This window comes from Magallana gigas, chromosome 10 (assembly GCF_963853765.1).
Source record: "Magallana gigas chromosome 10, xbMagGiga1.1, whole genome shotgun sequence".
NCBI classification, from domain to species: domain Eukaryota; kingdom Metazoa; phylum Mollusca; class Bivalvia; order Ostreida; family Ostreidae; genus Magallana; species Magallana gigas.
In genome coordinates this window covers 10,626,707-10,648,283 of record NC_088862.1, presented here as the reverse complement: position 1 = coordinate 10,648,283, position 21,577 = coordinate 10,626,707, and the positions used below count along the sequence as shown (strand labels likewise).

The window sequence follows — 21,577 nt, the reverse complement described above, 5'->3', positions numbered from 1 at the left end:
ACTTTGTTCCATCTGCATAATGAGATAATGATCACTGCACAGTTTTTTTCTCCAATTTACAAACAATTAGGTGTATGATGAATTTTAAATTTATTGTACTTAAGATTGGGAATTCATTGATACGAACTAAAAAAGACTCTCCGACTACTTGCCTTCATCCACCATCTTGGACAAGGCTTGGTCCCAGACTGCTTCAAATTCATCATGCCCTGATATCTCATCTCCAGCCCCCTCAGACTTGTCCCGAGGTGTCAACTTATTTTCCCCTTCTTGAGCCCCTGTCAATCTACTCTCCTCTTCCTGGGCCTTTATCAACTTGTTTTCCCCCTGATTGGCCTCATCTGACTTCTGTGGCTCCTCCTCCTGTGTGTCCTTGAACCTGACTGACCTCCGCCTCCTTCCTGTTCCTGGTTCTCGCTTTGCATTCTGGGAGTCTTCCCTGTCACTTGCCTCTGATGACGATCTTCTACTTGCTCTGACTGTGGCAGGTTTATCTTTTTTCTGCATGCCAAACAAATATACTTACAGATATGAAATAGGTATTAATAGTGATTAAATGCATATCATACATAATAAGTATTTACTAAATCACATATATTGATTAAATTCATATTTAACGTATTCAGGAAATTGCATCTGTTCTAAAATTTGCCAAAATTGTTTTTTAAATATATTGAGGTTTGCTTCAATTATAAATCTTGTAGCCAAAATGTAAAATGTTTTTGGATACAAATTTCCATGAATGTGTGGAAAGTTCATCAAACCTGTGACAAATTCTGAGAGAAACTAGAATTGATGATGATGAGAGAGTCAGCAGCAGGAGTAGGTGGTCTGAAATAATACACAAAAATTATACAACAAACTCTTTAAATTAATGAAACGTCACCGTAACCTTTTAAATGGATGATTGCTTATCTACCAAAATGTATTCGTTTATGAAAATTAAAACCAAGAAGCTGCCCATGCCATCCTATCCTATCCAAGCCCCAATAATTACACAGTTCCACAGAAATTTTGACTACTGTGGAATCACTTTTATTTATGGGGATCAATGTTCGTGGGTAGCCAAAATTTTCCCAATTCGTGGGGATTAAATTTTGTTGGTAGTGTAAATTTGTGGGCAAGGGTTACCCACGAAAGTCACAAACATTAGTCCCCCACAAACAACAGTAATGTAAAATGTTTGTTGACTATTGGTGCATGCGCACACTTACTGTGACTGTGTATCAGAACCAAAGTGGGAGTCGGAGCCAAACATGATGGAGACGTCCTGAGAGTTGTCCAGTGTGTTGTACATGGTGGGGATCACTCTGAAATCACAGACCACTGGTTAGTTATATATACATCTATGTATTCTATAGTGACTCTGAAATCACAGACTACTGGTTACTGTACATATACAGCTGTGTGTTCTATAGTGACTCTGAAATCACAGACCACTTGTTAGTTACATACACAGCTGTGTATTCTATAGTGACTCTGAAATCACAGACCACTGGTTACTGTACATATACAGCTGTGTATTCTATAGTGACTCTGAAATCACAGACCACTGGTTACTGTACATATACAGCTGTGTATTCTATAGTGACTCTGAAATCACAGACCACTGGTTACTGTACATACACATCTATGTATTCTATAGTGACTCTGAAATCACAGACCACTGGTTACTGTACATATACATCTATGTATTCTATAGTGACTCTGAAATCACAGACCACTGGTTAGTTAGGCTAAATAAAATTGAAATTACGGTTCTCAGGCCTGCGCGCATCCGTTTTGAGGGTGCCGCATTGCAAATTTTATTGCATTTTCAATAAAATAAAAAGTTGATAATGCGGAGACCTATCCGGAAAAAAAAGTTTCCGCTTTCGGTTTGCATTTAGTTCTACTTTCGTTTCTAATACGCAGCTTCCGGTGTAGTCTTAATCATTAAGTCGCTTATTTTTGTAAGTAAAAACTTTATGATCCAAACCTCCCGATGATATAGACGATACTAGTAAAAATGGGGTCGATGGAAATTTTGGACTTAAAACGAATCAAAATGTCTGCTGTTTCGATTTGTATCCGCCATGGAACCCTGTTAATTCTACCGAGGAATATAATTGAGAGTTTTTCCGATGGATGTTGTCTGTTAAACCTGTACGAGGGCGTGAAATCGATAAAATTCGATTGGAAAAGTTGGACGTCCCCAGAAAAATTACTTGGTGCCTTCGTTTCTTTGTCAGTTGGCAAACACAAGAACAGTTTGGACGCCGTGATTTTAACCATTATAAACTTGCGGGGTTTAACGGTATCTACTGTGTATTCAGGACTTACTTCTTAACTCAAGTTAACTGTGAAGAAATGTGGTCCCAGTAACTGTTGGATATGATTGGCCCCGAGATTGCATAATGATATCTCTAGCCAGTTACACAACTTTCCTGATCCAGTGCCAGGTATTTTAGAGTAAACATCATATATGTCATTTTACGTTTTGTAAAGTGGATTGATATTTTTCTTTATTTTTAAATGACTGTCATTTATTAAAGGAGAAGAAGGACACTACAAGGAGTTCAGTGAGGTTTTTGAACCAAAACTACAGAGGAACACTGTCCTTCTTTATCATCAAAATGAGCACAATCAACTGCAAGCAGACATGGAATTCAATTTAGTCTATCTGCTCAGACTGCCAAAAACAGTGAAACATATGGGAACCTGCATAGATTGCCCGAAACCCAGAGTCTTATAAGTTATATAGTGCTACTAAACTTGGTGCCCAAGAAAGTACCTTGCTTTCAAAAATCATTGGACTTTCTCAGTTTTCATGTTGATCTGAACTTCAGGAATTAGAACCTAATAATCCTGAGAAAGCACCCTCAATATGCGCCCCATTGTAGAAAGTTTATATGAGATCAAATTTAGCCTGTGCATCTCCAATTGAGACCCCCTACTACATGTACAGTTCTGATGTATTTCCCCCAATATGCTATCACTGTTGGACACAAGACACAGATACAGAAGATGGACAATACCCTATATGTCATGATTGTGTTGTTTCACAACGACAGCTTTGTAAAAGCGGAAGGATGTTCAAAGCTCCAGAGCAAAGAAGCAGACAAAATGAAAACAAATAGTTCACTTATAAAAAAAATAAATGTTTTTTTCATTTGATCTAAATATTAAATATCATTGTTGTACTTTGAAAGTTGGACTGTATTTTCAAACATACTTTGGGGTGTTTTTATCTGTTAAAATATTTAATAGCTATCCTTATTAAATAATAAAACAGCTGCTTGAATAAAGAAAATCTTGTTTTTTTTTTAAATTGTAGGTAGTTAATTTCTTTCCCAAATAAAAAAAAGCCTCCCTCATCTGTTTTTTTAACAATAAAAAAGAAAAAAAAAAAGCCTCCCTCCCTCATCTAATTTTGGAAAATTTTGCCTGAGAACCAGAGAATTAATTTTATGTGGCCTTACATATACAGCTGTGTGTTCTATAGTGACTCTGAAATCACAGACCACTGGTTACTGTACATACACATCTATGTATTCTATAGTGACTTACATGTTGATATAATTTTACATTATATCATCAGCAGGTTTTCCTAGTATGTTGTGCATGGTTAGGATTACAACGAAATCACAGTATGCATGGTAAGGATTACATTAAAATCAAATGCAACTGGTTAGATATGTACGTACATATATGTATTCTATAAATACATGTAAACTATATCTGTATAAGGTTTTTAAAACTCGTATTTGGTAAGTGTGAATTCTGTATAGCTGAGTAGTGTTAAAAATATACTTCAATAAAATATTACATGTCCTTTTGTACATGTTCTTTAATAATTGGTATACAAGCATCCATCAAGTCAGTCCATTTCAAACCCCTGCTTGGCTTTTCAGTTGTGAAATGATTTACTCAGGAATCATTTCATTGCCTATCACTACAAGATTTAGTTACAACAGCACATACATATACATGTACAACATGCTATTCAATTTATTGATAAAAAAAAAACATCCTTACCTTTTCTCTTTGAGAACCTCTTTCTGGTGCTCTGTTAAAATTCTTTTCTTTTTTGGTGGTGATTTGATCACTACAAAATCCTACAAGCACCAAAAAGTACTTATATTAAACAAAATATACATAGTCATAATGAAACCTACCAATTACAAATTACTACATATTCATGTACATGTATGTAAAAGATATTAAATGTCTCATTGCCTGTTTGATGTAAGAAATATGAACTTATTAATGTGCACACAAAAATAAAACAAATGTACAGTGTATTTTTCTGCCCAAATTTCCTTTACCTCTTTCTGTAATTCGTTGATAGTCAAGTTTTTTCTGGTGGCCCCAGGAGATCGAGTGACTTTTTCGGTGGGGCGCGATGGGGATTTTTTGACGTTGGGAGAGACTGCCTTATTGAGAAAGCTGCCATGGATTTTTCTTGGAGAAGGCATTCCAGGAAGGTGGGGCTCAGGGGCCTGAGAATCTGCCTGAAATCAGTAACACATACATGTAGATGTCTTACAACTGATCGTGTGATAATAATGCTTGCCGTTTTCTTTTTTTTTAAGGAAGAGGGGAGAAAGTGGTGAGAAAGGAGGTTGTCTCTTTGACAACAACAAAACAACGAAATAGCGAGATAAATGCAAAGCACAATGGAATTTTTTGATCTAAGCGTTTGCTTTGATTAACTAAACAATATTTCCTAATCATACCTTCCATTTTAACAACACTTATAAATATCTTTCAAAAATAGTTAGTAAGAATATCATTCGTGGTCATTGAGAAGAGAAATTATTTCTTAAGCCAACACAATTACGTGTTAGCCAACATATATTATAACTAACTTTTCATAAACATGTACACTGTCTGACTAACAAGAGTTTTCTTGTGCTCATCTATTTAGATGTTAGAACAAACTATATTTTATACCTGCCTATATATTTACCTGTATCATTTGACTGACCGGCATCTCTTCACTACTGTAACATTTACTCATACTGTACACTGACTATATTCACCCAACTATATATTTACCTGACTCATCTGACTGACCGGGGTCTCCTCCACCACAGTGACCGGTACAGACACCCAGCCTGGCAGGAGGACCGACGACTTCTCCCTCACCTTGCTCAACACTGGTCTGTTCAAAGGGTGAAGATAAAAATTAATGCAATAAAAGATAACATTACTATAACAAAATTATGTTGAGAACGATATATTCTTCATTATCAAACATAAGCAAAATACAAATAACATCTGTGCAAACATACATGTAAGTACATTTTTGTTGAGGAATGACATGAAAATAGTACATCTTTATACCTTTCATTTATATCAAAATACATGTAGCTTAAATGATTGAATCAATGAAAAGAAGATCAAGAAAACCTAATTGGAGACCCATTGTCTCTAAAAAATGTTACCAACAGGAGACAGAAATCCTTGCAAGCAATAAATTATTTTTTATCTCCTCAAAAATAGGATAAAAGTTAACTTTCTCTTTCCAATATCAGGATGATTTCCTAACACATGTACACTTACCTGAGCGTCTCTGGGTAGATGAGGTGGGACGTCTTGCTGAATGTAGCACTCCACAGTAAGGCCGTCTGGTTCTTGATGGCTCGCCGTGAGTGTAGGAACGTTGCCTCTAACAGGGGAGACAACTTGGACAAGAGGTCGGAGTCGTATGTCCCCGAGTATTTTGTCTGGAGAGCTGAACAGATTTCATTCCAAAGCTTCTCCAACTGTAAATTAAAAATTATGTAAACTAAAAGCACTACAAAATGATGTGTTAGCACTACTAGACAGTTTCCTCATTATTTTTTTTCCAAAAGAGAACTTATTCACCAATTGGTATTGAAAATAAATAAGATTAATATCTGTTCAAATTTCATTCCTGGGGTTTTTCCAACCGTTTATCAAAACAAGGAAGACAATGAAATTAATGTACCATTTGCAGGGCTTCTTCAGTTTTTAATATGAGAGGTTTATCACTTATTTGAAGTGGCTTTTTTGTAAGATTACATATTATTTAATAAGATTTTTATTATTTAATTCATTTTTAAGTTTAAAGACAATTAAAGTGACTCATTTTGATCATTGAAGAAGTGAGAAATCGCCACTTACCGCCCCCCCCGCCCCCCCCCCCCCCCCTTCTTAATTGAAAGCCCTGAGACAACATGTAAGTTTATTGGTACAAAATGAAGGCTATAATACTTTATTAAAACAGTGAATAAAATGTACCAACCATCCTCCAAAAAAACAAAAGGGACAAACTTTGGTCCACTAAATAGGCATACTGGTTAACAGAATTTAATATAAATACACATGCAAATGTTGATACCTTTTGCATAAAGTTATTGTTGAAAAGTTTGGCACAGGTTTTTTTGATAGATTCCTGATACAGGTCCCCGATTGGCTGTGACAATTGACCAATCACAGCACTTAACACACCAGACGATGATATGTGGGTGAAGAGAGTACTCAGACATTCTATTATTCCACTAGCTGGTCCCTGAGGAGAAACAGAGTTTGAAGCTTCCTGCAAAATATACCATTAACACAACTGAAATTTCACTTTAATGTGGAAAATCTTGAGTGTTCAGTTTTAATGTACACAGAAATGTCTCTATTCTTTAAATTCGTAAAATTAAAGTGTACAAACACGTAGCATAGATTTACTGCATGATGACATATATGTTATAAATGAATGCTTTAATGGTTCAATGAACTTCCATCTAGTTTTTTTTTTTTACACATTCATCATAAAGAACAAAGTTTTACACAGCCCGTTCACTAGCTATGATAAAATCTGCTATACATCTACATTTCAGTACCTATCAAAATCTAACACATATACAAACATATATATAAATCAAGGTTTATATTCAAATCACCTTATCTGCCTGCTTAATGTAAGTGTTAAGGGCTTCCATTAGTTGTCTCAGCAGTACAACATAAGACTGCAGGTTCTCCATCGGTTTGTGCTTCTTCTTGGTCCATTTCGCTGGACTTACACTAATACTGTCTGGAAAAAGAATCAACAAAAGTAAAAATATTTGTACTGTCATGTTAATATTAATAAAATTTTAAGCTCCAGCATTTTTTGCAAAAAATAAAACAATGTTAGGGCAATAATTGATTCAGGTGTTTAATAATGGGTAGCTCTATTGTTTATTGAATATATCATATGAGCTGGCTCTGCTTAATTTTTGATATCAGGCTGTGATACTTCTTGTGATGAATTTCTGCAGTAAAATATTCTCAGTTAATAAAATGCAGCCCTAGTAAACCGTCGTGTTTGAATTTCTAAATATGAGTAAGAAGATTAATCTAACAAATACTGGTTCTATAGTGCAAGTACTTACGGATGCCAAAGGCACCGACTGAACAAAGCGATGAAAAATCAAAGGAACTGATCACTGCTTGTGATGTCTGGATTAGGAAATCGATCATGGAAAAGCTCTGGAAAATAAATAAATGTTAATTTATTTAATGATACTTTCAAATTTATCATTCTACAGTTAACATTAATATCAAAACACACCTCATAACAATTTACAGACTTCAAATCAGAGTCATTTTTTGTCTTATGCTCAATTTAAACTTATATCATTACTAGAATAAACTTGTGTACAGGTTTGTTCTGATTTCCCCATAATTACACAAGTAAGAAAACTAAAATCAAAGAATGTAAATGATGGTAGTCATAGCATGCATCTACATGTACAAATTTAAAAATGTCTCATTTAAAAATAAATGCCATACGTCATGTACACCATATGATTACTTAAAGACTCAGTTGTTGAATGAGACACTGGGATAAATTTAATGAATTCACAAAAACAAAATCAGATTCAATCTCCTAATTTTTACATTGCATTTATAATACCTGTATAAACAAAAGGTGTGTAAATTATGTGGCAAACTATGGCTATATCAGTGCAGAAATCATTTGTCTTTAGTGTTAAGCTTTTACTGTAAAAACTTACAGGTAAATCCAGCTCCTTTAGATGTTTGTGGATCTGATGACACAAATCCTCACAACAGATGTTGGCCTGGGCATTAGTGACAAGAGCAGACAATCGGGCAAAAGTCTGGTAAATCTCTGACCATGTCTTTTGCAAGGTCTTCACCGACATCTAAAAATCAAAAAAAGATTTTATTTTAAATCATTATACATAATTTTTAAAAAAAATTTCTAGTTAAATTTTAAGTAGTACCGATTAATCACTGTAGGCTAAACAATTTGATATGTTGTGCATTGTTACATCTCAATATCTGACCCTGTCTCCCAGTACCTTGATAAGATAACAAGTGGAATTCCGTCCTTCATAAAATCATGACTTGGGCTTACAATTACAAAGTATCACTAAGATCTCTGTATATGTGTGAACTGTACATGAAATAAACTTAACATGTTTAATCGATCTTTTTTTCAGCAATGCAGCTGCTTGTCTTACTTTCTACAACAAACAAAAGCTTCTATTTTATAAACTCACCTGAGCTAATTTCTCTGGTAGTTGGTGCTTGATTGGAAATAAGAGGGCAGCATACAGACAGCTGAAGTCGTGCTCCAATGCATCACCCTGATTCACTTCATTTGTCTGGAATAAATCACAGTTAAATAAATTCTTCCTAAGCAAAGCAATATTTCTCCTCACATTTACAATTTCACAAATTAGAATTTTATTGAGAACTACCATAATCTGAACAATAATAACATAATTCTACACAAAAATTTAAACAAAACAAAGTTATGAACTTGAGGTAAGCAAAGTCCAAAATGTGCAGAATATATTCATACATTTCTTTGTAGTCATTGTTGGTTTTCTTTTTCAATGTCAAGGCAGTTTTTATAGGAATTGATAGAGAAATGAAGAATATGAAACATAATTTTTTTTTTCTCAATTATCTTGAAATTAAGGTTAAAGACATTACAAAATCAAGACGAATCTCATAAATATAAACTATGATCTGCCTGTTAACATGATAAAGTACCTTAAGAATGTACTCATGTAGTGGGTTGACCACAGTACTCCACAGTCTCCAGAGCCAGTCTGGGCTGTCCACGAACACTTCACTGACGTCCAGTAGATGTAGCACCGCCTGGGCAAACTCAAGTGACCCAGGCCCACCGATACCTATGTTGACTAGCTTACCATACAAGGCACTGTAGCTGAAATTACAGAAAAAAATGGAAATAATAGAAACATGAATGCAAATGTTCACTAGGTTACTAATGTATACCAGGAAGTATTTGCCCCAGTTTTATTTTTGCCCCTTTTGCCCTCGTTATCAGTTGGCAAATTTTTAAGACTGGGCAAATTAAAATGTCTCATATTATTTCTCTTTAAAAACAACCGTATCTTGGCAAATTCAAGACTGGGAGAAACTTTTGGAATTATAGAAGGCCGAAAATTACACGGGGCAAAAATAACCCTGTATACAGCATAAGGGGCACTGTAGGTGGAATATAGAAAATAACGGAATAGTAAAATACAAGCATTTTTCAATTTCATAAATATATCTTTTGGGTTATCTTCAAGAACTGTTTTAAGGCCTGCCAGAAGCTTTCAAAACCAAAGTACAAGTGCTGTATTAACCAGAGTTCTTGAAATCTTTCGGTCCTGTCGGCAAGACCGATAAAAATAACCAAGGACCGATTACTTGAGGTTGCCTGTCAGTCCAAATGACCGGTAGATATGGACAGAGTGACTTGCGAAAATATAACTTATTTTCATACTCACTGAGGAGATCCGAACGCATACGATAAATCTAGGGGAGTTTTTCGCGGTTTTTTTCGCTCTCTCTAGACTTATTATACATTTTCGGAACACCTCAGTAATTATTACTTCCGTTGCTTTCGATAAGTTTGGCGATAATTTCGTACATATTGATACGGTGTGTTTATAATGCAGCTAACATATGTAGTCAGACAATAGGAATAAGTCTTTCAATCATTTTCCAACCTAGCTGTCGTCAGAAATCATGGGAGAAATTGGAGAACTTGTTTTAAACATAGCGTGAACTGAGGGCCCCCTGTAAATCCGACATGGCGAGTGTTGCCTCGTTACGTTTTTTCAATGTACATTGCATACATCGAAACAGGGTTTTCAGTGAATGATTTTAGTGCAATACACAGAAATACACACAAAAATCCCAATGTAATCATTTATAAATTTTTTCGGGAAATAAGAACTCCGCTATCTGACAACCGAGCCCTAGTTACATATGAGATGTGCAGAAAGAGAACAAGAAAAAAGTTGATAATGAGAGAGGGAAGGAAATAAAAATAATTATAATGAAGTGATAAATAAGAATGTTATCAGGAGCCAGAATGTGAAAGTTAGGAAAAATCAGATCAATTAAGGAAAAAAGAGAGAAATTAGAAGGCAAATATACTTGTAGTTTTTCATCTTTCTATTGAAAATGTTTGGACTGATAGAAATCAGTCTGGACTGACAAACTTCTGATGGTTGTCAGTCCAAATGACTGACAGTGAAAAAAAGATTTCAAAAACTCTGATTAACAGTACAAAGAAAGTTACCAAATATGGTTCACATAAATTTTCACATTTAAATGTCCACACATAGCTCTCTTAAACATGTCACAGATTTTGTGTTACCTTTTTTAATCAAAATCTACATGTACAGTTGAACTTCTGATATCTCGAACACTGATATCTCAAATACAATGGATATGTCAAAGTGTTTTGTAAGTCCAACCACTTATTTTTTTAAGAATTTTACCCTCAGTATCTCGAATATTCGGATATCTTGAAGTTTTTAAACAGTCCCATCTAGTTCAAGATAGCAAAGATTGACTGTATATAAAGATTTAAGTCCATTTCAGAACAAAGCTAATTTTACCTTTCCATGGAGGCACAGTCTTTGATCAGGTTTGGAGTTAGTAATAGCTGGACAAGGAAGAGAGCTGGGGTCCCCTGTCATAAAGAGGATAACCAGGATACAAGACATTTATAAACTTTTTGTTCCAATCACAAAGATAGTCAATAATGCTTCAAAACATTTCTTTTAAGTGTTTACAATAAATTCTCTTACATGTAAACTCTAATTTTGAAGCATTGTGATTCTTTTATGTGCAGTTTCCCAATGTTTATACCATATCCATAAACATTTCTACACGTCATCAATCAAAAAAATTTCACAACCCTGTAGAAGTACTGACACCTTGATGTCTTAAGGTAATAGCTTGCACTGACTTACATTTCTAAAACTTACTTACATGAACATTCACCAACTTACTTGAACATTCACTAACTTACATGCAGTTTTTCTCCACAGTTCACATTATAGGCTGTAGATATCAGCGCCTTACTTGGGAGGCAGCCAACAGCATTAAACAGTTTCTGAAATGAACAAGTCCATGAGGTACAGAGAAATATTACACAAGACAATTTAGTTCAATTTATTAATCAATTAGAGTCTTGAAGGGGTAAGAAAATGACTGTACATTTACATGTATGCAAATAAACAACATGCAAATTCACCATTATACTATTCACAGTTGTATTGATGTGCAGCTAATTATAAATTACAACAAATCAACAACAATCAATAAATCAATTGCTAAAATAAAACGTTATAAAGAGCATTCAATGAATGGGGAAAGCATGAGAGAATATTGATCACCACTTAAATAATTAGAATAACATACTAAAAACTTCAAAGTTGGCAAAATAAGCTTGAAAATAAATTTTAAATTGCAGCTTTAAATGAGTACTTTGCCTTTTGACTTCAAAATTTTAAAAAGCCCTGGCATAAGTACATGAATAAATTGAAATAGGATCTACACATGTATCATTAGTCTACGAGTTCAGGGGATTCCTACCAGGATGATCTTGACCGGGAGAGCCTGGCTCAGCACAATCACTTGGAACTGGGTCAGGAACAGGGTGAAGGCGTCCTTCATCTCTGACCTTGACCCACTGTCAAGGCCATTCCTCATGTGAGCAATCAAAGAATACCAGATGTGAAGTAGGAGTTCCTCTGCGACAGAGAGGGTTACAATATACTTCCAAATACAATATTTCTAATTCACTAGTCTAAATATCTAAATATTTGTTGGATGTCACTAATTTAATTTGTAATACAAATAATGTGCTTTGATGTAAATACCACTGCATCATTAATTTGGCGATGTTAACAACCACATACATGTAAATAAAACATTTACAATAATTTAAGATTAACATGTACTTTGCATTTCCATTCATGAGGACTTTTTTTTGACAAAACCATAGACCAAAACAAAAGAGTGGCCCACTGCCTTATATTAACAAAGATATAAACCCTGTCAATGATAACCACTATAAAGTGCAGCAACACAAAATTCAAACCTGGAATCTGAGAGTCAAGTTCACAGATGAGATCAGCCGTACACTGGATAAAGACGGGGGCCTGTTTAACAAAGAACCCTGGTCCTGAAATCAGGTCATGGGTCAGCTGATCTGTAACGACCATTTTAACATATATATTTATGTCAGATGGCATTCAATTTATACACCTCTGTCAGACCGTATTCACAGTAAATTTTAATGTGGATGGTGTAAAATGCTTCTATTGTTCAATGCTTCTATTGTTCAAAATTTATCCATATCTAGCAGCAACGGAAAAATCTTTATTTCCATTTCTATGCACGCATTTCAAATCTAAAAAGTCTCTGTAATCATTATTTGGACATTATTTTTTTCCCTGTAAAATATATGACATTATAGTGCAAAATCTATCTCCCTTAATCTATACATATAGAAAAGAAAAGTGACTGAAGATTGCTTACCCAGAGAGAAGGAGAACTTGGGGACATCCAAGTCCTCTGGCACACTTCCAAGAAAATGAGCCAAAACCTCACATCCCTTAAGCTGCAGGCTTGGAATTCTGGGATACGATGACCCCACACCACTCCCACTCAGGTTCATCCTAGGGGTTTTGGGACTGGGGCCATTAGTATGAGTTCCTAGTGAATGATTATGCAGACTTTCATAAGCAATTTTTTGAATGGCAAATCCATTGAAATGGATTTACATGTACATTCCTTACTACATACATTTATCTAGATTAATTAAATGAGCTAAATCCTACAGTTTAAGATGTATTTGTATTTCTTCTCCTATTTTTTAAAATTGCTTTGATAGCATTGTAAAATCCTGTTAGCAAATAAACACAAGTATACACAATAATTAATAGAACTAAAATTCTGGGGGTTTTTTTTATTCTCATAAATGCATTTTGCATTTTAATATTTCATAAATATTCATGTAGAAATCATTAGCTCTCTAACTTACTTGGAGTACCAAATCCATTACAATTCTTCAATCCTCCCACACAGAATTGCAGCAATGGCAAGCACACCTTGCAGAGCAAGAATACAATCATCACTGAGCTACATGTATTAGATAATGAAATGTATGCACATTCTCAGCATCTTATCATTTACTATCATCATTTGATTATGGGATTGAAAAAAAAATGTTACAGAAATATAAAATTATGAAAACTATGAAATACTAGAGAGTACCGTAATCCGGTGAATATAATACGCAGTAGTGTACAATACGCACCCCCACTTTCGGCCTGAAAATGGTGAAAAAAGGCTTGTTTGGATGTATAATACGCATTAAAAAAATGACCAAACGGTAATCCTGAGTATCAATAAAGCAGTTATACTTTGTATGCACGCTCAACTTCATCGCGGGAATACGCTACCGGAAGTAAGAAAAACAATATTTTCTTAGATACGGATTTATTGTAACTAATACATCGCGGTAATATCTTTAATTCATAATCAATGTTTTAAAAAGACCTAGTATTAAATATTCTACCGTAAATAAAATCACCTACTTTTAACAAGCGTTATATAATTGTTTAGTCATTACAATCCATGTGAAGTGAAAAACGGACGATGTACAGGAATGGAGATAATGGACCTAATTAAATTCTTAAATGATTCCGATGATGATCAAAGTGATCAATTATAGGTCTGGAACATAATAAAATATGTGCACAAATAGTTGTGTTGTGTATAGTACACTTATAGCCTAAGGGGGGTGTCTGAGATACCCAAGGTGTCAAGCGTTAGCGGTGGGGGAGCACAACTGTTTCAATGGCTTCGATTAACGGAATAGGTTATAGAATTATTTATATTCATAATTATTTGCAATAAATCAGTTAGCATTACATGAAAATGGTTAAAAATGAGCCAAATGATGTGTAAGCTGTTTTCAAAGATCGGTTACAAATAGCACGTGGCCATCCAAGTCCGCATTCTATTAATAACATCTGTAATGGCGGCGTACACGGAGATAAAGAATAGGCAGTTCAAATTAATTTTTAAAGGCCATTTTGAAACAGTTTATTTGTTAACAGACTTCAAGTATACATTTTCTTTAATTACATGCTATAACAATGATTTCCTAAAGGTTAAATAATAATATATATGTGATAAATGAAGGAATGTTACGATGTAAAGCGGGCTATCGGTCCTGTCTGTGAACAGCATAGGTAATACGACAATATGATACCCCGTGCTTCAGCTAGGGAAAAAATATGTCCAAATCCTATAGGGATGTATAATACGCACCCCTTTCTTACGGTAAAAAATGCTGGGAAAAAAGTGCGTATTATATTCACCGGATTACAGTATATGAAACAAAAAGTTCCTGAAATTCAATAAAATTGAATTGAACCAGGACACAAGTTATTCTCTCACCGAGTATTCAAAAGTTGTGTGGAAACTTACCTGCTCAAAATTAGCAGAGGCCTTTGGTCCTAGCAGCCAGACAAAATGCCACCACACCTGTAATTTGGCCATGGCAACTGCTTCTGTCTTGGCATTGGTTATTTTCAAAACCTGCATAATCAGTTTACATCTCTTGGGACAGGTCAGAATTTCTGGAATAGAAATATAAGTTCAGTGCATAGAAAATGAATCTTTTGAGGGATACATAGAAAGTATTCTCTACTGAAGCAAAATTTAAATCTCGAACATGTACAGAATATAAATTGATGAATGACCCTCATCTCTTCAACTTAAAGAATTATAAAGATAAAAACATGCACTTCATCAACAGAACTGATATGAACTTTAAGTTTCTTTAACATTATCTAATAATTCTCTCACCATAGTTTGTGGCAAAGTTGTCAATCAAAACTTGCCATGCTTGGAATGCACGGATTTTGACCTCATTTGAACCCTTAAAAGCCAACTCCATGATTGGTAGCAGCATGTTGATAAAACTCCCATGATGCAGTTCCTAAAAATGCAACATTTCTGCAAACCAAGTTCTAATAAACAAAGTATTGTAAGAAACAATGAAAGTTTTCGTTTTACACAATGATTACCACAAAATAATCTTTACACTTAAGTTAATTCAAATATACAGTGGAGCCTCAGTTAACCGGACGCTTTCGTTCCCAAGTCCAATCGTCCGGATAGGTGAAGTGTCCGGATATCTCAAATGTATCTATTCTTGTCATGAATGATATTGTATTTGTATACAATGGCTTCCAGTGTTGATACTTGTTTTTTTGCCTTTCATACTATATAGCAACACATGCTAGAGTTGTCTGTTGATATAAACGTTTTTAGATATAAGGAACTCTGCTTTATTTTATTATTTTGTCATACAATATTAACCGGACAATAATGATAACCGAGTCTAGCTAAATTCTTTGTGTCCAAGTGTGATATGTGTGTGATACACTGTTGTTCGCAATTTTCCAATTATTAAAAAGTGATTTGGGAAGTCAGTGTGTTTATACAAGCTACTCATGAGGGTCTAGCACGTAAAAAATGTGTGAAACTTAATTGACAGGGGTAATCTTTTGTACTGAGTAGTGTCATCAAATTTTACCGTCCGGTTAAATGAAGCAAAATTAGTAGTAAATCAGTGTTTTGTGGTAAAATCAGACCTTCTGAATCCGGAACGCGGAATTCCAGATAAATGAGACAAAATAACATATAAAAAAATCTGTTCCCAAATAAAATCGTCCGTAAACTGAAGCGTCCGGTTATCTGGCGTCCGGATATCTTAGTCCCCACTGTATATGCCATGCTCGCTCAAAACATGCAAATTCATTATAAAATAATTCCTCAAAAGTAACCAAAATATCCAGAAATCTTGAAAAAATGAAAGAAAAGAAGTCATCAGGTCATCCCTGCCAACAGGAAATATGATTTTGATTCAAGCATGTAGTACTTTTTTGTATCATCTTCATTGTGCCTAGATCTGTGTCATGTAAAGTATCAAATGGTAAAGGCCTCAGTGACTCAAAGGCCAATTGTATAACATGACTCATTTCAGTGAGAACTAACACTGCATTCAAATTACAAAGGAATGTAAATGAGTGAATGGTCTTACTGAGTCCACATAAAAGATCTTCTGCAAAACGAAATGAAGAGTTCTCTTCGTTCAAACTTAGGAGTTAAAACAATTTCTCACCAAAAAGACCCAAACACTTTGGATGCTCAACAAAAATTGCAGTTATATAGCAAATAATAAGTACACAGAATCAGTTTGTCATTTGTTTCCAAAAAAAACTTCTTTTGTAAAAACAATTTTCTCAGTATAATTCTAATGATCAACGTACCTTCCCACATATCTGAACATAAATTTCCCAGCATTCCAGAGCATGCATTTCCCGTTGACTGGTGAAAAACCATTTCATTTCAGAACTTATCCTCTGAAAATATAATATACATTCATCAAAATCCCCTTTTCTTCTAAATTTAATGTTATTCTGTACACAGGCTTTGTTTCATAGCAATACATTATATGATGTACCAACCCAAAACTGAAATGTACTCTATCAATCCATTTTATACAACTTAACTAGCAGACTGCATAAATTCTTTCTACAAGTGGTCAACAACAAAGAAAAGATGCACAGTATTCGAAAGAATAAAGAGGAAAAAATCCTACAAGTTTGAACTCTGGAATAAGAGCCTGTACAAGCTCCCTCTGGTGCTGAAGCAGGGATGGTAACTCTGTCTTGACCACCTCCAGAGCTTTTTCGTGGATCTTGGTGGCCCTGTGAGCCATCAAGGGAAGTAACAGCTTCCCCCATCTCAGAGTGAGGCTGTCCATCTCCTTCCTGTAGTCTTTTAATAACCTATAGAGACAAACATAGTACTTAATATTTACTTACTTATGATTTAATTTGGTAACATTTCATATATTGCAAAAATTGAGAAATTGACAGTATCAACCGAGTGAGCATTTTGATTGCTGATAAAACAAGTGTACATTAAAACCAAGTAATACGGATACCAATAAAAAGTAAAACATTTACTCTTTCACACATTTATGAGCATGCAATGTATGAAAAAGGACATACATCATCCACAATAAATTTTGTGTTAACTTTCTGCTACCATGGATTTCTTATTTTAAAGTAGTACTCAATTCAAAGATGCTAAAGTTTTTGTATCAAATAGCGAGAACACAAAATGTGAATTCAGCCATTTTCGCCATTTGGTATCAAGTCATGAGAACATAAAACCATACCTGTAAATGACCTGGGAAGCCTCATGCTCCACTACTGAGGACTGCATCTTCCACTTGAGCAGTGCATGTTCCACTGCAGACAGCATAGTTTCCACCTACAAACCAAACCTTAATATACAGTACTTTATCTCCTCCATACACCTGTTAGTGAAATATCAAACTGTCAAGTTTTCAGCCAATAATATAGTTTATACATCTTTGTCATTAATCCATGTTTCATTATTTTTATACATCAAAAAATTCACTTTTACAGAGTTCTTGAAATCTTTCGGTCCTGTCGGCAAGACCGATAAAAATAACCAAGGACCGATTACTTGAGGTTGCCTGTCAGTCCAAATGACCGGTAGATATAGACAGAGTAACTTGCGAAAATTTAACTAATTTTCATACTCACTAAGGAGATCCGTACGCATAAATCAAGAGGAGTTTTTCGCGTTTTTTTTTCGCTCTCTCTCGACTTATTATACATTTTCGGAACACCTCAGTAATTATTACTTCCGTTGCTTTCGATAAGTTTGGCGAGTATTTCGTACGTATTGATACGGTGTGTTTATAATGCAGCTAACACATGTACTGTAGTCAGACAATAGGAATAAGTCTTTCAATCATTTTCCAACCTAGATGTCATCAGAAATCATGGGAGAAATTGGAGAACTTGTTTTAAACATAGCGTGAACTGAGGGACCCCTATAAATCCAAGATGGCGAGTGTTTTCTCGTTACGTTTTTCAATGTACATTGCATACACCGAAACAGGGTTTTCAGTGAATGTTTTCATTGCAATACACAGAAATACACACAAAAATCCCAATGTAATCATTAAATTTTATAAACTTTTTCGAGAAATAAGAACTCCGCTATCTGACAACCGAGCCATAGTAACATATGAGATGTGCAGAAAGAGAACGAGAAAGAGAACAAGAAGAAAGTTGATAATGAGAAAGGGAAGGAAATAAAAATAATTAATGAAGTGATAAATAAGAATGATATCAGGAGCCAGAATGTGAAAGTTAGGAGAAATCAGATCAATTAAGGTAAAATGAGAGAAACTATAAGGCAAATATACTTGTAGTTTTTCATCTTTCTATTGAAAATGTTTGGACTGATAGAAATCAGTCTGGACTGACAAACTTCTGATGGTTGTCAGTCCAAATGACTGACAGTGGAAAAAAGATTTCAAGAACTCTGCTTTTACTTCTATTTCACAAGTTCTAGCAAATATTGGTGCTTCAAATAATTGCTTTATTTCTATAATTTTTCTTACATGATTAAACCGCCTATCCCTAAAAATAACCCATCATTTTATATGGTGTACATGTACCTGAATTCATTACGGCCGATTAAGTTTTTGCGAGTTTGATACCAGAAAATGGTGGGGGCGAGGTCAGAGAGAATACGACAAAAACACAACAAATGATCCACCCACCTTTTGACCAACTACATCCTTCCCAATGTTTTGTTGGTGAAGACACCATAGTGATTTCGCACAAACATTTTTGTCCTCCGATTTTTCAATGCATTGGCAGAGAGAAGATAAAATCTGGGAACAAAACTCCTTAGACAGGTTGCTGAAACACAAAACAAACAGCACTTAAAATTCATACATGTATGCATGCATCGGTAAAAATAACTTTTAAATTGTATTCAGATGTATGAACTGTCAAGGGAGAGCTTAGTGTTAAGTTTAGTTGCAAAAATTGTATTTAAATTAGTTTCAATGCATGTATAAACATACTAACAAGTTTATCACTCAATGCATTTTTCATAACAAAACATTTGACAGTCTTATGTGCTTGACTAGATGAATTTGTGACAAAAAATAGTGGTTAAATGCAATATATTTATATGTTATTCTTCACCAAGTACAAAAACTTCTTTGGTACTCATGAACCTAGAATTGTTGTATGTCAGTCACTGTGTTAAATATTATACTAGTAATAGACAACGGGAAAAAAAATAATTTCAAGAATCAAATCCCAACAAAATCTAGTAGACTATGAATTTATTTTGTAATGACAGACGTTTTCAATTTCCCTACCCCACAGCTTCCGTGTCATGCAGACAGAAGCCCAGGATCTGAAGTCCATTGGAATCAGCCCGGTTCTTCTCCAGGTCTATCTTGATGAAATCACAGAACTTCTGAGAGTTTTTACCAACATCCAGACTGACTAAGCTCAAACTGTCTTCCTTCAACTGACTGTTATAAGTATTAAAGAAAATATGTATCGCATAAAAAAATGTTCCTTTCTTGTCTCTTGATTTAAAATAAAGTCGTTTTAAATCTTTTTAAACAAATTCCCAAAAGATATATTTTGAACACTTCTAATTACACATACATAAATTTATTGTATACAAAACTTTATTGGGGAATGAGAATAGTCTAAATATGCTGTCAGACAAATCAACATTATTATGAAAATAATTGAATAAATATCTCAATATGTATGTGCATTAATTATGAGGGCAAAAATAAAACATCCTGCTGAATTAATCTTGTATTAACAACACTTCTTACTTGGCTAGCTGTAAATAAGCGGCATCCTTTTCTTCCTGTGAGGTTACTTTCGAGTCCAAAGTTTGTAAAAGAGTTGATATGTTGATATCCTCACTCATTTTAATTGTGTATTACTTCAACTACCACTACAAAAGAATGATGTATTGTAAGTATTCCCAGTACAAATGAAATAAAATATACAACAAGGACAGAGAACTTTGTGTTGATCAGCACATTTCGTTCATGCTGTGGATATTTACACCATGCACCACAATGGAACATTGATAATGGCACACAACTTGAAGTAAATAAAAACTTACCAAATTAAATCACTGCGAACACTTTGTAATTTGGCTCATGGTAATTACATTTAAATTAATTCTTCATTGTTTTCTTTTCTTAGTATTTTTTCTTAATCAGCATTTCGCGCGAAATCGTCATGCCGCGGACCTTCAACCCTATTTCCTGATTGGTCAATATTATATTTATTCTTCTTTGATAAAAGAGCTCACAAAGGGGAGCAATTCGGAAAATATACAACTTTTGTTAGCTCGTTCCTAAAACTAAACGTTCCTACTGCAGGTTTGGATGTTTGTTTTAATAAAACTAAATTGAATGGGATAGAGAATGCAGCAATGCCAATTCAGTGAGAAAGCTACATTTACACTGGAGCACTGTAAACCCGTGCTTAAAATTTTTTTTTCTGAAGCTCAATTTTTTAAAGCATTGTAATTGTTTCCTTGCAAATCCCGATAAACTTGTACCAGTAGGCTACTTTTTCTTATCGTAATACATTTTTTTTTTTGAAATATTGAACGAGTCAAAAGCTCGAGATTTAGATTCGTATAATACTAATCAATAAATTGGCATTTAATAGCAATCGCCTCTGCGCTTCAATAGGTTTCAAAATGAAAAAAAAAAGCAACTGTTACACTGCTTGACAAAGCACAGTTTGAGTAAAGGGGAAAGTAAATAGCCACAGTTCTTTAAATTGAAATTTAAAAGAGATGATGAATACGTTTGCATCAAATGGTAACAGTAAATTAAAAACTTTTATTCCTTTTAATTGCAGATCAGGTATAAAATTGCTTGAGAAATACTACAACAGTTATATATAACTATAGTAATGAAAAATCCCAGGTGAAGTCCATAGTTCCAATTTCACCGTAATGCCAGTCGTTGAACATTGCCTCATATAAAACGCCGTTTTTAGCTTATTTTTTCAGATGCATTTTCTTGATTCTTTGATATATGTTGGTTTGTGTTTTGTTTTGTTTTTCTCTTTTTTCAACCACTTTTCTTTCGAACCATATATATAAGATGAAGTTGACAAAGTAAAAAAAAAATGATTAATTGCATTTTCTTTCTAAATATTTCTTCAAAACAATACAAAATTTATTGAATATAAGTTAACAAGAACATCATTATTGATGCTGATTTCAAGGTTTCGTTTCAAGTTCTCTTTAAAATCTCAATAATTCAGGATCTCGAGCTTCCCTTCGCACCCCGGCTAGCCGGACCCCATCCATGCAGGATTTCGCCCTAACCCTA

At 34.4% G+C, this 21,577-nt stretch overlaps 1 protein-coding gene and 1 long non-coding RNA gene across 2 annotated transcripts; one reads left to right on the top strand and one right to left on the bottom strand.

Annotated features, from left to right (window-relative positions):
- Positions 1-125: 125 nt before the first annotated feature.
- On the bottom strand, positions 126-20,495 carry LOC105337026 (telomere-associated protein RIF1). Its single transcript, XM_066072770.1, has 28 exons — positions 20,347-20,495; positions 20,048-20,172; positions 19,571-19,729; positions 18,959-19,100; positions 17,534-17,628; positions 16,949-17,138; positions 16,617-16,709; positions 15,148-15,280; positions 14,767-14,918; positions 13,313-13,379; positions 12,808-12,984; positions 12,368-12,478; positions 11,860-12,017; positions 11,294-11,377; positions 10,878-10,951; positions 9,007-9,184; positions 8,508-8,612; positions 7,998-8,147; positions 7,374-7,470; positions 6,903-7,033; positions 6,350-6,547; positions 5,548-5,750; positions 5,041-5,146; positions 4,308-4,493; positions 4,018-4,097; positions 1,215-1,310; positions 765-831; positions 126-501 (listed from the first exon to the last, which is right to left on the bottom strand). The coding sequence occupies exons 2-28, from the start codon at positions 20,143-20,145 to the stop codon at positions 145-147; spliced, it is 3,687 nt and encodes a 1,228-aa protein (XP_065928842.1). The 5' UTR covers positions 20,146-20,172; positions 20,347-20,495; the 3' UTR covers positions 126-144.
- On the top strand, positions 1,734-3,118 carry LOC117691678 (uncharacterized). Its single transcript, XR_004603355.2, has 2 exons — positions 1,734-2,441; positions 2,535-3,118. It is a non-coding gene; the product is annotated as an uncharacterized lncRNA (long non-coding RNA).
- Positions 20,496-21,577: the final 1,082 nt, after the last annotated feature.